Raw genomic sequence first — 13,159 nt, 5'->3', positions numbered from 1 at the left:
CTAGAATTGGAAAAGAAAGACTTTTCCTGTTGCTTGATAGGTCTTACAGGTAGAATATCACCCTGGAGATGCATGGAATTTTTTCCTTTCTGCTAACTAGACATAAAGATTTCAGAGGGGTCTGTATTACTCTTTAAACAGCTCTAATAATCTGTCTGTTAATCCTTTGAAAAGTTTAACAGCCTCAATCGAACAAATCACTCACAAAGTTCTTAGTTAATAAAACAGAAAATTGGCACTGAAATCACTATGGGAAGTGGTATTTTTTGTGCTGTTGCTTTAACAGATAGAAGGCTCATTCCCACTTTCAGCAAGTAGGAAACCTGTCCAGTTTGTTTCTAAATGTCATAGAAATTCCAGAATACTTTAATGAGACAATAAGCTCCCTGTGGGACTAGAAGTTTGTAATTGTTCCCTTCTCATTATGCAAGATCATTATTTTAGCTGCTTCAGGCAGTTTACGAAAAAGAACTTGTTGCTTCAAAAATGTTTGTGAGGTTCTTTGTTCTGGGTCCCCAGCCCCCTTTAGGAGGATCCTGCAGCTTTTTCAATAAACTGAGTCAGGGAAAATTCTCTAGGACCTTTACTTATGTATTGCCTCAGTTTATTTATGTGGCCTTGTTTTTGTTTATAGATATTTTTGGTAGTGAGGTAACTATAGCAATTGTCTTCCCATCTGTGCCTGGGTATGATTAGTATGTGACAGTATCCTTTAATGTCTGACAGGATGCTTTAGGTAAGTCAGTTTACTTATTTCCAGAAGTTCCAGGGGATATCAGAAGATGATGTAGAGAAAAAGGAAATGTTCTAAGTTAAATTATTTTGAAAAAAGTCTCACGTACCCATCTCTCTGTTACAGAGACTTGAATCCTGTTCTATATACCAAATGAGTATCCTCTCTGCGGCCCACTCAACTGAACGGACAGGGCATCATGCGATCTTCCCTGTTCATGGTAGGAAACGTTGCTAGTTGTAGGGAAGCACCTTGTCTCTCTGAACCAGGAAGAGAGAGGTGGACACTCACAAACTCTGCTTCTGACACTGTTGGTATATTGTAGCCTTCCATCTGAAGAGGAGGACCTGCTGCAGTGCTTAGAAAGGGGGTTTGAAAGGAGAGATTGCATTTGCTTTTGTTTCCTAGGGCCGGTTTGTTGATTTTGATCGTTTGCAAAGGGGGCTGCTTTGGGGGTTGGTTTGGTTTTCCTGTCTCTCTTTTTCCCTCTTGAGATAGGGGCAGTTAAGAGAGACTGACTCTCAGCCTGGAAAGTGAAGTAGGCTGGAGAAATTTTAGGGGCCTTCTAGGAAGGCATGGTACAGGCTCACAGTTTCATTGCATGATTCAATCAGACTTCGACGAGAAATTAAGACCTTGCAAAGCATTCTGTTATCATTGCTCGAGCTGCTACTGACCAAGATCTAACAAGGACCAGGGTTGTCATACGCTCTCTTTCAGGCCTTTGCTTGGCAGAATGCTGAACACTTCTGCTTAAACTGTTATATTGAGTAGCAGGGCAGTTTGATAATTAACAAAATACATAATTGTGTAACACAAATAGAGTTCAAATGCTTAAAGCTACAGAAATGTTTAAGTGCCTTTCTGAACTGATTGCTAAAATAAGGAGAAAGTCAGCTAACGCTTGTCCTGGTTTCGGCAGGGATGGAGTTAATTTTCTTCCTAGTAGCTGGTACAGTGCTGTGTTTTGGATTTAGCATGAGAATAATGTTGGTAACACACAGATGTTTTAGTTGTTGCTGAGCAGTGCTTACACTAGTCAAGGACTTTTCGGCTTCTCATGCCCCCCTGCCAGCGAGAAGCTGGGAGGGGGCACAGCCAGGACAGCTGACCCAAACTGCCCAAAGGGACATTCCATACCATGTGGTGTCATGCTCAGTACATAAACTGGGGGAAAGCTGCCCAGGGGGGCTGCTGCTCAGGGACTGGCTGGGCATAGGTCAGTGGGTGGTGAGCAATTGCATTGTGGATCATTTGCTTTTTTTTTTATTATTATTATTATTACATTATTATTATTTTATTTCAATTATTAAACTGTTCTTATCTCAACCCACGAGTTCTCTCACTTTTACTCTTCTGATTCTCTCCCCCATCCCACTGGGGGGGGGTGGAGTGAGCGAGCGGCTGTGTGGTGCTTGTTGCCAGCTGAGGTTAAACCACAACAACACTGAACTTCAAAAACTTCCTATTATGCATACATAGAAATTAATGCTCAGAAGTATGAGTTTGCAAGAACATATGACTTACCATAGGACATATATTGGCTTATCTTAACTGTAAAATGCTGTAATTAATGTTTGAAATGACTGTAAGACAATGGTAGAGTAGCTCCCTTCACAAATACACTCCCACGTCTTTTTTTTTTTTTTTTTTTTTTCCTTCAAGTGAAGCAAGGTGGTGACTGAAGAAAATACACTGAAAAAACTGAGCAGTAGCGCGTACCCTGCTGGGACTGATCTGCAGTATGAAGCAATTAGTTCTTTAAAATGAAGACTCTTTAAGTCGGTGCATTCAGTGCAAGTCATAGCACAGGCTTGTATGAGATTATAAAGTTGCTCTTAAAATTATTAATGTAAACTTGTAAACTGTATCCTGGATTAGCTGAATTAATATAAATACAGGACTGCTGTATTAAAAACAAACAAACAAAAACCGAAAGCAAAGAAACTTAGGCTCTTCTCGCTTTAATAAATCCAGTCTCTCTCTATGGTATCTACATGGAAAATGAATTCTTTCAGGGATTTAGATTTGTGAGAGACAGCCATTATGCCCATTTACTTATTTGTTTGCTCTTTATGTACTTCCTATTCTGAATATTTAGAGCACAAAACTTTGGTCATTTACCAAGATTGTGTAAACACTTCAATTTCATCACTTAACCCCTCAGACGCAAGGTAGAATTATTAGCCAATTCTTTAGCATTTTGATCTTACAGATGCTAAAATTAAGCTGCCTTTCATGCAGGAGCATCGATTGCTATCCTGAAGCTGTGATCTGACCTTCCCTTTCAGGCTCAGCAGTGGAGGAAGTGCAAGCAGAGTAAGTTACAGATGCAGCTCCCATGTTTGAAGTTGAAGGGCAAATCTGACTTGGCAATAGATTTAGGTCGTCCTGGCAGGATTGGTTACTGCTTGGCAGGAACCCTCTTTTTTATTGTCTCCCCTGCATAAATTGCAAATATTTGAGGATGTGTTCCAAACTGAATCACTGAAGTGGTGATATTTTATCTGACAAAGAACTGGCATTCCTTAGTAAATCTAGTCACCCGCTATCACAGGCAGCGTATAGGAACCCTTTCAAGAGAATTATCAAATTTCTTCTTAAAAAATACCTATGTGTTTATCCCTTCAAATTCTCTCTACTCTGTCTTGCTCGGTGAGAAATCTTTCTCAATTTCCAGACTTTATTTGTGGCCAGTTAATGTATCTTTGTTCTTCCACTGCTGTTGTCCATTAATTAAAATTAGCTATTCTTTCCTCTTGGGGCACTTCTTTCAGATCTTTTTGGTAGGATGTACGTGTGTATATGGGTAGAACAAGCTCAGAATCAAATCTCTCCTTGGCCTGTATTTTTTAGGCTGAAAACAGGGTTCTTTGTTCATACCCCTTTTTTGTAAGGTCGGGTGTCTGTTTCCTTGGTCATCCTACAGACACTGGTCCAGACAGATACATAACACATTTCCTGGGCTCTGAGCTGGTTGGCAGCAAAGCAGCAGTAAGCTGGTATGAAAGTTAGAGCCTTTTAAACTAGGTCTCGCAGCATCCCTGATCCTTTTAAACATTGTATGGGTAGGTTGAGTTTAGGTCTGTCTGCACCTAGCAGGTAGGAGCACATTAAATAGCGCTCTTGCGTTTGAGTCAGTCCTTCCTGAATGTGAATAATTAGAATTTACTCTGCTCTTTTGATGGTCCTGGCCAGTATACTGAACAATGGCATTAATACTTCCCACTTCGCTGAAATCTTTACCTGATACCTCCCAGGACTGCACTTGGTATTTTCATATTAGCAGATCATAGCCGTTTTGCATTTGATGAAGTGCTTTCCTCTTATTTCATCTCCAGCAGCCAAGGACGGGAATAAATCAGTTCACGCAGAGCTCTGTGTAACCAAGTCTAGGCTGCTTTAAGTACCCAAGCTATCTCACTTAAAGCCAGACAGGGTATCTTGACGCTGAGCTGCCCTGTGCCGCTGAATGCCTCTAAAGCAATGGATGTGCTCCCTCAGCAGCTCAGGACAGTCCCGGTGCCATGGCTGAGTCTATTTCCAGACACTGCCTCAGAGCATAATCTGTTAATCAAACACAGAAGCCTGGCGAGTCATACACAATAAGCAATTTCCCTGACCAAAGCAGGCTGCAGTCTCTGAAGGCCTTTCTTTTTGCCTGTCTCAGCCCTGCACTCCCCAGAGGACATGTCCTTTCCCTGAATCCCCTGCTGAGTTGTGTCACAGAAGGGCAGTGCTTAACTCTTCTTTGGCTGTTCTACCTTTTCAGATAGAGCTTATATCCTCTGGGTGAGGATCTTGGCTGGGGTATGTTGTCGTAGCTCCCCTAAACTGTAGAGGATTTATACCAGATGGAGATTCAGCCCTGAGTTTTGGATGCACCTCAGCTGCGCAATTTTGCAAGGGGGTAGGAAAAAACACACCCTGCTAACTGTTGCAGAAAACAAGAGATTTTGAGGGTAAGAGAGATCATTATCTCATGCTGACTCTTTCTTCCACTCCCTCTACTCCAAAACTTATTTGTGGTGCACTGAATGTAGCAGATACTGCCTTACGCTCGTTCAGGAATCACGTTTCAGTTTGTCCACTCTGCAACGTTCACCTTAGTGTTTGGTTTCCAATTTTCTCTGCTGTAATTGGAAAGATGACACCTTCAGGAGATGGAGCGTTGTGTATCTGACTTCTCCTAACACCAGAGAAAAGTTTTCCTTGATGTCAGGAGACTACTAGATGTCTTCTCTTGCCGTTTTCTTACTATGTTTGTGTACTTTGTACCACCTTCAGATACGGTTATGTGGCATCAAAGCATTTTGGAAATGTGGATTCTCCTCACGTTTGGTTCCAGACAGGTTTCTTGTGCAAGATTAAGTCTGAATGATTTTTTTTTTTTTTTTAAAACTGCTGTAGCATCTTTGGGCTGCAAAAATATATCCTAGGAATGATAATTTCTTACTGATGCTATTGGTTCTAATAGATGTCATTTTGCAGGGTGGTGTCTTTTAGATGGTTTGTTCTCTTCTGCTATAAAGCTGGGCTCAGTTTACATAATAGCAAAAAAGATGCTTTCTTGAAAGTATACTGATCTATAACTGCTGTAATTCAGCGCACAACTTGCACATCAGACTGAGGTCTGGCTTGTGCCATTAGGTCAGACCCTTTTGGAAATCCACTAACTTATACCCCTTATTTATATTTCATCCAGTGTTAAGTTAGTGTTAATGAGCTAATTAGATTAGTAAGTTTTCTTCTATTTGTGCTCTCTACATTGACTTTTAAATGTCAATGACATTTATTTTTTACTTTGCAATTGTTTAAATGCACAGAACAGTCTATTTCTTTTTTACTTCTTAAAAAAACTACTTTTCCATTCTTTTATGTAATTATCTCAGTATGAGAAGTTTCCAATCCTGCAGGTTTAAAGTTGGGTTTTAAAGTAAAGGAATGTAAAGAAATCTCAATCTTTTTACTGGATCTAAAACTACTATAAGCATATCCATTTATAATAAATTCTGTAATAATCATATGTGTAGATAAGGTTCAGCATACTGGTTTTATAAATTGGCAGGGTACCTTTAAAAGGAATCCATCAAACAGACTTTGAAGCTAAAGAGACATAAGACTCCTATGCCAAATTCAGTATTAGGAGACGCTTCATTTCCACAGAATGCTTTAATCCAAGTTATTAATTTCTTTGAGGACTCACCGTGTGGAGTTCTGCATGATGAGCAGTATATAAAATACATATATTTTAAAGGAGATTAATTCCATTTTAAGGGAATATTTCATAACCGTGTCTATCCCTTCAGTGAAGCAATTGATCGGTTTTTTCAAAGACTGCTAAATCCTGTTAAAGGTAAAATTAATTGTCCAAGTGAGAATTATTTTTTGCCACTTATTAATTTTCCCAGGTTCAGGAAGCAAGAGTCTAGTCTGTACTTATATGTAGAAATTTGCACCGTATATGAAAAATTGGATGTGTGAAGAGTTTTATTTTCATTTTTTTAAATCATGCCTATCTAATCAGACACCCTCTCAGAAGGTTTTAGAGTTCATACACTATTTCTGATAACATGGTGCCTACTTCCATATCCATGCGGTCTCCATGGTGAAAGCTGGTAGCAGAGATGATGTGGTTTTGTCTGGGCAGGAAGGAGGCAGAAAGCTCTCTTGTCTCTGTCTACCACAAAGCAGTTTTTAGGAGGGGAATGGCTTTGGAAGCCCAAAGACAGGACAGGGCTCGTGTGCCCCCATGATCAAAGGATGCTTCCTGGAAGGAGCATGTGGTGGGACAGGAGCCTGCATGGATACCTCGCCTGCCCCGCCACGGCCCTGGGAAGAGGGCGTTCTTCTTTCCAGCTGCAAAACCCTTTGTCCGTACTTCATTTGTGAACTATGGACGTTCTGAACACCAGGGCCTCACATACTTGCAAATTAAAATGTATAGCCCTCTAAACGCTAGCTACTAATCCAGAGGCAGCTAGATGACTTGAGGGATTAGAAAAGAGACTTAAGAGGAACTTGCATAGCCACAGTGTTGTTTTGGAGCTTAGTCGAATTCCACAGAAATTAGTGAAATGTTTGAGTTCATAGGTTGAGTTCAATTCTCCTGTTTTGGTGGGGAAGGCATGAAAGGTCCAGTATCAGCCTTTATTCTGAGATTTCTGAAATACGAATTCTAAGAATACTTTGCACAAAAACAAGTAAGGGTCAACGTCAAATTAAGATCTTCAGAAACCTGTAGAAGAATATTTTGTGGAATTGCCTCAAAATACTTCAGTGATGTTGTTCATCCAATCATAAAAGTACTGGTCATATGAGTCAGTTTTAGGCTTTAAGTATCTGCAGAAAGCTGGAAAGTATTCTGATCTGGGATTTTGGATAACCTTATTTCAATGGGGGGAGGGAGGGGTGTACTAACAAGTTTGAGTCATGAGGAAAATAGGTTATGCACATCCTGGGTTTTTTGTGTGTTTCTCCTATTCATCTAACTGTAAATTTGTTAAATGTTAAATCATCTTCTGCAGGATAAAAATCAACATATTTTCTACTCTAATATTTGACCTTTTAAACATTCAGTGTTTTTGATTCAGGATATACTCATTATCCCTCGTCTTCCCAAGTTAGCTTGAAAATGCAGAAAAACTAATTAGAGAATAGATCAATAATGTCAGAATTTCACTCAACTAGCATACATTATAGAATACTGACTTATCTAAATCACTGTGGGTGATGGTTTTCTGGGAGACACAGAAAGTGAGAAAAGAGGATTGCTAGTGGAAATGACTAAGAAAAGGAGAGATACAAAATCCAGATTAATTTTTCTTGTAATTTTATGTTACGATACTTGTGGAGCCTTGTGGAGGCTAAAACCTGCGCTTCAGAATGAGACAGTAATAGAGAAATGAAGTATGAGAAGAGTGAAACCTTTTCTGCTCCCAGAAGACATTACATCTTGTGAGATGAGGACTCTCAGGAATGGATTTTCGTATGATTTCTGAGAGATTAGGGATTCCAACCAAGGAAAATGGTGGATGATTTTAGAAAGAAAAGGTCATTTATGTTTGGTATTGGATTACCATGCTACGAATCAGCATTCATACCTGGGTCCTGCTATAAGTTTCTCTGAGCTGTTAGACAGGTTCTTCAATTTGCTGTGCTATTCCATTTCTCATCTGTAAAGAATGAGAATGCATCCCTTCTCCTGCTCTCTTCGCTATGTCTGTTGGTACCTGTCCAAAGGATCACACAGACTGTGCCTTGCTGTGTAGCTCTTTACTGACTAATCCAGTAGGAAACTCCTACTGGAAACATCTGAAACTCCTGGATGCCACCATATATAAATAATAATATTGTCCTCTCTTGCGATGTTCAGCTCAGAAGATCATCACTAGCAATTATATTCAGCATTATATGTGAGGATTCCAAGACACCCTGGGTACTGGGTATGCAGGGTTATCCAATTATTCTAATGTAAGTAAAACCCAAGCACTGATTACTGATATTCACATACTAATAATCAGGGTTTCTGGTTGGAATGAATGAAAATGTGTTTATCCATGGATGATTTTACTGGTCATGCACACAGTTTACAAATGACAATCTTTCGGCTCTAAAGATAAGTAAGAATCTGCTGAATTCCGTCAGACGTTATTTTTAGAATGACAGTGCCATTTCTTGCTTCTGGGCGTATCTGTGTAACCGTGCTAGCTCCAGTGGAATAATGTGGTTACAACAAGAGGCAGGATGTGGCTACCAAAAGTCTGTGTTCCGTTTGTTAGTGTGTTAAGAGTAAAGCAAAACCCAGGGTTGTAAAAAGATGACCTGTTAGGATCTCTTTTGAAATCTAGATGGCTCAGCATTTATGCAGTGCTTCCCTTCTTCTCTCAGCCTCATGAAATTAGAGGTTAAAACTTAGAGAAGTTCTGGAGCCTGAAGCTGGAAGGTCAAAGTACAGACATTTAAATGCACGAATTCTCTAACGTCCCAAGTCCTACCTAAACACTGACACAGCATCTGATGGACTCCACTGGATTCCTGCCCAGATGCAGCAGAGATATACTAGGAGAATGATTTTCCTATACATGCTCTAGGCCATTTTATCCCTTTTGCTGTTGATCAGTTTTGAGGTTGGGGCACTGGCCTAAAGCAGACCTGTTAGTGTGACTCAAGGCTACTCCTGCATTTTGAATAATCAGTAATAATTATTGTTATTAATAAGAGGTAAACCAGATTTGCTTTACTATGCAGTATTTGTTATACCAACTTGCTGTCTCCCACTGAAACCATAAGAAAATGTGATTGCTTAGGAATGGTAGACTGCATGCTGTCGTGGGACTGACTACGCTAGACCTTCTGTATTAGGACTGCAAAAACCTGAAGCATAAAAGCTGTATCTGAGTACCAGAGGAGCCGAGTATCTTTACATTATCTGCCAGAAATTCTGTTCTGGCATCAGGTGCTGCAAGGCCTTCCCCGTGAGCAGAGAGGATTTGAATCACATGCAGAAGCAGTCAGTGCTGTTCTGAGGTATGAAGTGCAAAGAGGACTGCTGACGTTACTCAAGGGACTCTGGGGGAAATGCGCACAGGATGCAAGTAGCAAATGAGAAATATTTCTCTAGCACTCTTTGAGTAATCATTTTTGGTGGTCCTTGTAAATTAATGCCATTTCCCTTAAATTACACTGCCTTTGTTAAAAGATCAAGAAGAACTCTTTTCCAGTACAATTTTTGATGCATTAAGTTACTTTTACCCCTGCAGTTGCTTTGTCTTCAGAATGTCCTTTTGATTTAAATGTATTTTTTTCCTGTGGCTGAACTGCATTGTACTGGCAAGAAATTAGTTTGGGAAGTCCTTGCCAATGTTTGGTCTTGGATTTTGCTGTGTCATGAGCGAACTGGCAGCTACAAAGTCTGTCAACCAATTTCCATGTCAGTGAACTAACATAATAATGTGTTTGCAGGGTCAAGCTGTTGCTCAGCTCTGTTCAACTATTCCCAATGTTACTGTTTTTGGAACAGCTTCATCTTTCAAACATGAAGCAATCAAAGACTCAGTAACTCACCTGTTTGACAGAAATGCAGACTATGTTCAAGAAGTAAAAAGGTAATCTTTTATTTTCCTGCATAAGGGTTGTATAGTATCTAGCAAAATACTATGAAAGACACTGGGCTGATCATATTTACGGGAAGAGATTACATTTGTGAGTTTGGGAACTGTAGTTTATTCCAGATATCTCATCTGTCCACTACAAGGGACAAGATAGCAAGCATCTCCCTATTTCTCTATACGCAACATAAGCTTTGTTAGTCCGTGTTCATACTTGGACATCTGTTGCGAGCAAAGTAAGTTAAGTGAAAAAGAATAAAGGTCTTAACAGAAGGATGTGCTTTGCTATTATCTGCGTATGTAGTAGCTCACTAATGCACTGAGTAAGATATTTTCAGTGGATCTGTAAGTTATCCAGGTTTTGGAGTTCTCTGGTGTGTTTCTATCTGCCTGGGTTTTTATCCTCTACCAGGGATTGATATCGGAGCATATGATGTCTGTTTTGATTTCAGATCCTTAGATTTTGTTTGTTGGCATTAGGATTAGAATCATCCTGTTGCCTTTTGAAGTCATCATGTGTGTTTCTATTTACATGCTTTCAAATACTTTGTTTTCCAAATTGTCTAACTGTTTTTAGATATTGATGTTGATACAGGTAGCAAAACTTTAGAATTGATAAGAAAATCTTAGTAAAAAATGTCTTTTTGATTTTACTTGTCAGACAGATGAGACTAATGTTTTCCCTTCATCTTGTGTCTGTCAAAATACTAGATTATGTAGCTGGGCATAAAACAAGAGGTTTCCCGAAGGGGCACCCCAAGGTAATACAGTTGACAGGCTTCCTGTCAAACTTATGCACTCCTCAGAGTGACATGCAAACTCTCAGAAGGTCTCTTGGTACGAGGGTTACTGGCGCTCAAACAGGGCCTCTGGTATATAGCAGACTTTCGTCCGAGCCGTTAGCAATCCAGACTGGTGTTGGAGGAGAAAGCAGGGTGTCTTGCTACTGTTTCTGGAGCACTCCCAAGGGCTTAAGAGAACATTTGAAACGGTCCATCACAAAAGATGTTGTATATCAAAGGAAAATTTTTCTGTATGGGAAGTTTCACCAAAAAAGACAGGTCTTGTCCAGCAGATGACACCCCTACCATTTTCTTACAGCTCAGAAGAACTGCAGCACATCTCTTCAGCTCTTTGATAGCCTTTCTCTTGGGGAAGTATACATACCTAAGTGTTTTGCTGCCCCTGGAAAATTGCTGTAGTGAGATGAAGACTGAATTCTAGCAATCCCCACTTTACAAACATTGATTCAGCAAGAAAGAACACTTGAAAACATTAACCAGAGTTCAGCACCAACCTTAATCCTAACTCTTGGCAGGGGCTGCAGAAGATCTGATCTAAATGGGTATGTGATGTGGGAGCAGATACAACAGAAATCAGTGCTTAAAAAAAGGAATAAAGCCCCTTTAACTTCTGATAACTTTGATTGCAGATAATGTTGGCTGCTTCTGCCCTTCATCAGGACAGTTCTTTTTGGGACAGTTCCCTGGCACCACCCCTGACTCTGTGTAACAGACTGTAACTACTGAAATCAAAAGGAGACCTGGTTACGAAGGGATGGAATTCTGCTCCATTAAATCTGTTAAAATCCCTTTTGGTGATCCTGCATTTTCACATACTTTTTCACCTCGCAATAGAGCAATGAGGCAGAGACCTAGTGGGTGCAAAAGATAAAATGTAGATGCAACAAGCTAGTTTGTGCTTCTTTTCTGGTATAGAGGTGTGTAGTACTAGCACAATTGATAGTCCTGTTTAAGTCAAAATCAGCACCCTGTAGAATATGCCAAGACTCTGATTTGTTGCTCAGATCCGTGTATTTTCACTTTGCATTGAGAAAGAAAAAAAAAAAGTACAGCAGTAATTCTGAGAACGCTATAAAGACAAATTACCTTTTAAAAGAGGCAGCGGGGGGAACAGTGTAGTTGTTCGGTTTGCTGGATATTAGCTGTATACTATGTTCTGCTTAAAATGTTTTGCTGGCCGGCAGGGAAGACAGCTAGTCTGCATTTGCCTGCTGCACGCTGGGTCGGGGGAGTCCTATGGAAAAGGGAAGGCTCTTCATTTGTTGAGAGGTTCTGAGCAGGAAAGGGTGGGCCCGTGGTTGAGAAAGGATAGTGGTAGGAACCTGCCTTATTGCAGGTGACTGGGATATTCCAGGGAAGAGCTTTTATCAGGGAGCAAAGTCCAAAAAAAACCCCCCAAAACCCCAAACAAATGAACAAACAAACAAAAAAAAAACCCCAGAGGTGGTATGAATGTGGAAATGTTCCTAAGGGATGAGGAATCAGGTCAATCATGGAAGCCACCAAAAGCTTTTCAATTGCAAAGTCATTATTCATTTACAGTGAAACCTCATCCAGTGGCCTGAATATAAACAATTTATTACCCCACATACGGCAGCAGTAACAAAGAGTAAAGTTGTCCAGTTTTGTTGCTGTTTGTAGCCAGTGGATGTCTGAGTATCACCCTTGTTTTGTGAGGAAACAGAAGGGTGCATTACAAGCCATAAAGCTTTACCTCTTTCCTGACTTCTAATTGCAGTTATACCACTGCAGAAGGCATGGTCATCAGGAGCTAATTGATGTTCCTGGGGATTAAATGCTGTTGACTGCCCCTTAAACCTTTGATTGTCTCCAGGTTGCAATTTTCTTGTAGTGTCTGCACCAGTTATTTGGGTAATTGCTTAAGAGTATTAATCAAGAATTTAGTACTGCTTGGGCTGTTTACTTGGTTAGGAGGTAGGATATTAGACTTAGATCAAACTAGTGATAGGATTTTGCAGGCTGGTGTTTTGCCAGAAAAAAAGAACTAGATCAGGATATTTGGGTGTATTTCTTTTCTTCTTCAGCATCCTATTGACAGAGCAGTCACAAAGCTATTTACTGGAAAACTATAAATATGCAAACTATTTATTGAAACGGTATAAACACTTTCTGCTTTCTATAATATGGCCTGATTGTATCCTTGGAGCTGGGTTTCTAGCTCTTGGTGACTTCTCTTTATGCTTGATTTAACTCTTTGCTGAAGTCTAGTTGATACAAAGTCTGAAACAGAAGACTCTTTAAATAAATTTACAAGGACATCTCTTTACTTACAAATTCAGAAAAAGAATATAAGACGTGAATAACAAAAATGTCCTTTTTCTCTATGACATTCATTGACCAAAAAAAAGGACATTCTTTGACATTCGCATTCACTCAAAAAGAACTGTCTTTTGATAATATAATTTTACTGAAAGCCCTCAAAAAGGGGGAACAAAATGGTTTCCCACTCTTCTAAGCCTGAAAGGCATGGGTTGGCTAGCCCAATAAACTCG

General features: G+C 39.9%; 1 protein-coding gene across 1 annotated transcript in view; it reads left to right on the top strand.

Annotated features, from left to right (window-relative positions):
- Positions 1–13,159, top strand: part of VAT1L (vesicle amine transport 1-like) — an 80,221-nt gene that overhangs the window by 27,359 nt on the left and 39,703 nt on the right. Inside the window, exon 5 of the mRNA XM_009324841.1 lies at positions 9,698–9,840. Coding sequence (XP_009323116.1) covers positions 9,698–9,840 — 143 coding nt within the window. The remainder of the gene's footprint in view (positions 1–9,697; positions 9,841–13,159) is intronic.

This window comes from Pygoscelis adeliae, unplaced genomic scaffold (assembly GCF_000699105.1).
Source record: "Pygoscelis adeliae isolate BGI_AS28 unplaced genomic scaffold, ASM69910v1 Scaffold136, whole genome shotgun sequence".
Lineage (NCBI taxonomy): Eukaryota > Metazoa > Chordata > Aves > Sphenisciformes > Spheniscidae > Pygoscelis > Pygoscelis adeliae.
The sequence above is the reverse complement of the archived record's forward strand: the minus strand, read 5'-3'. Positions and strand labels throughout refer to the sequence as shown.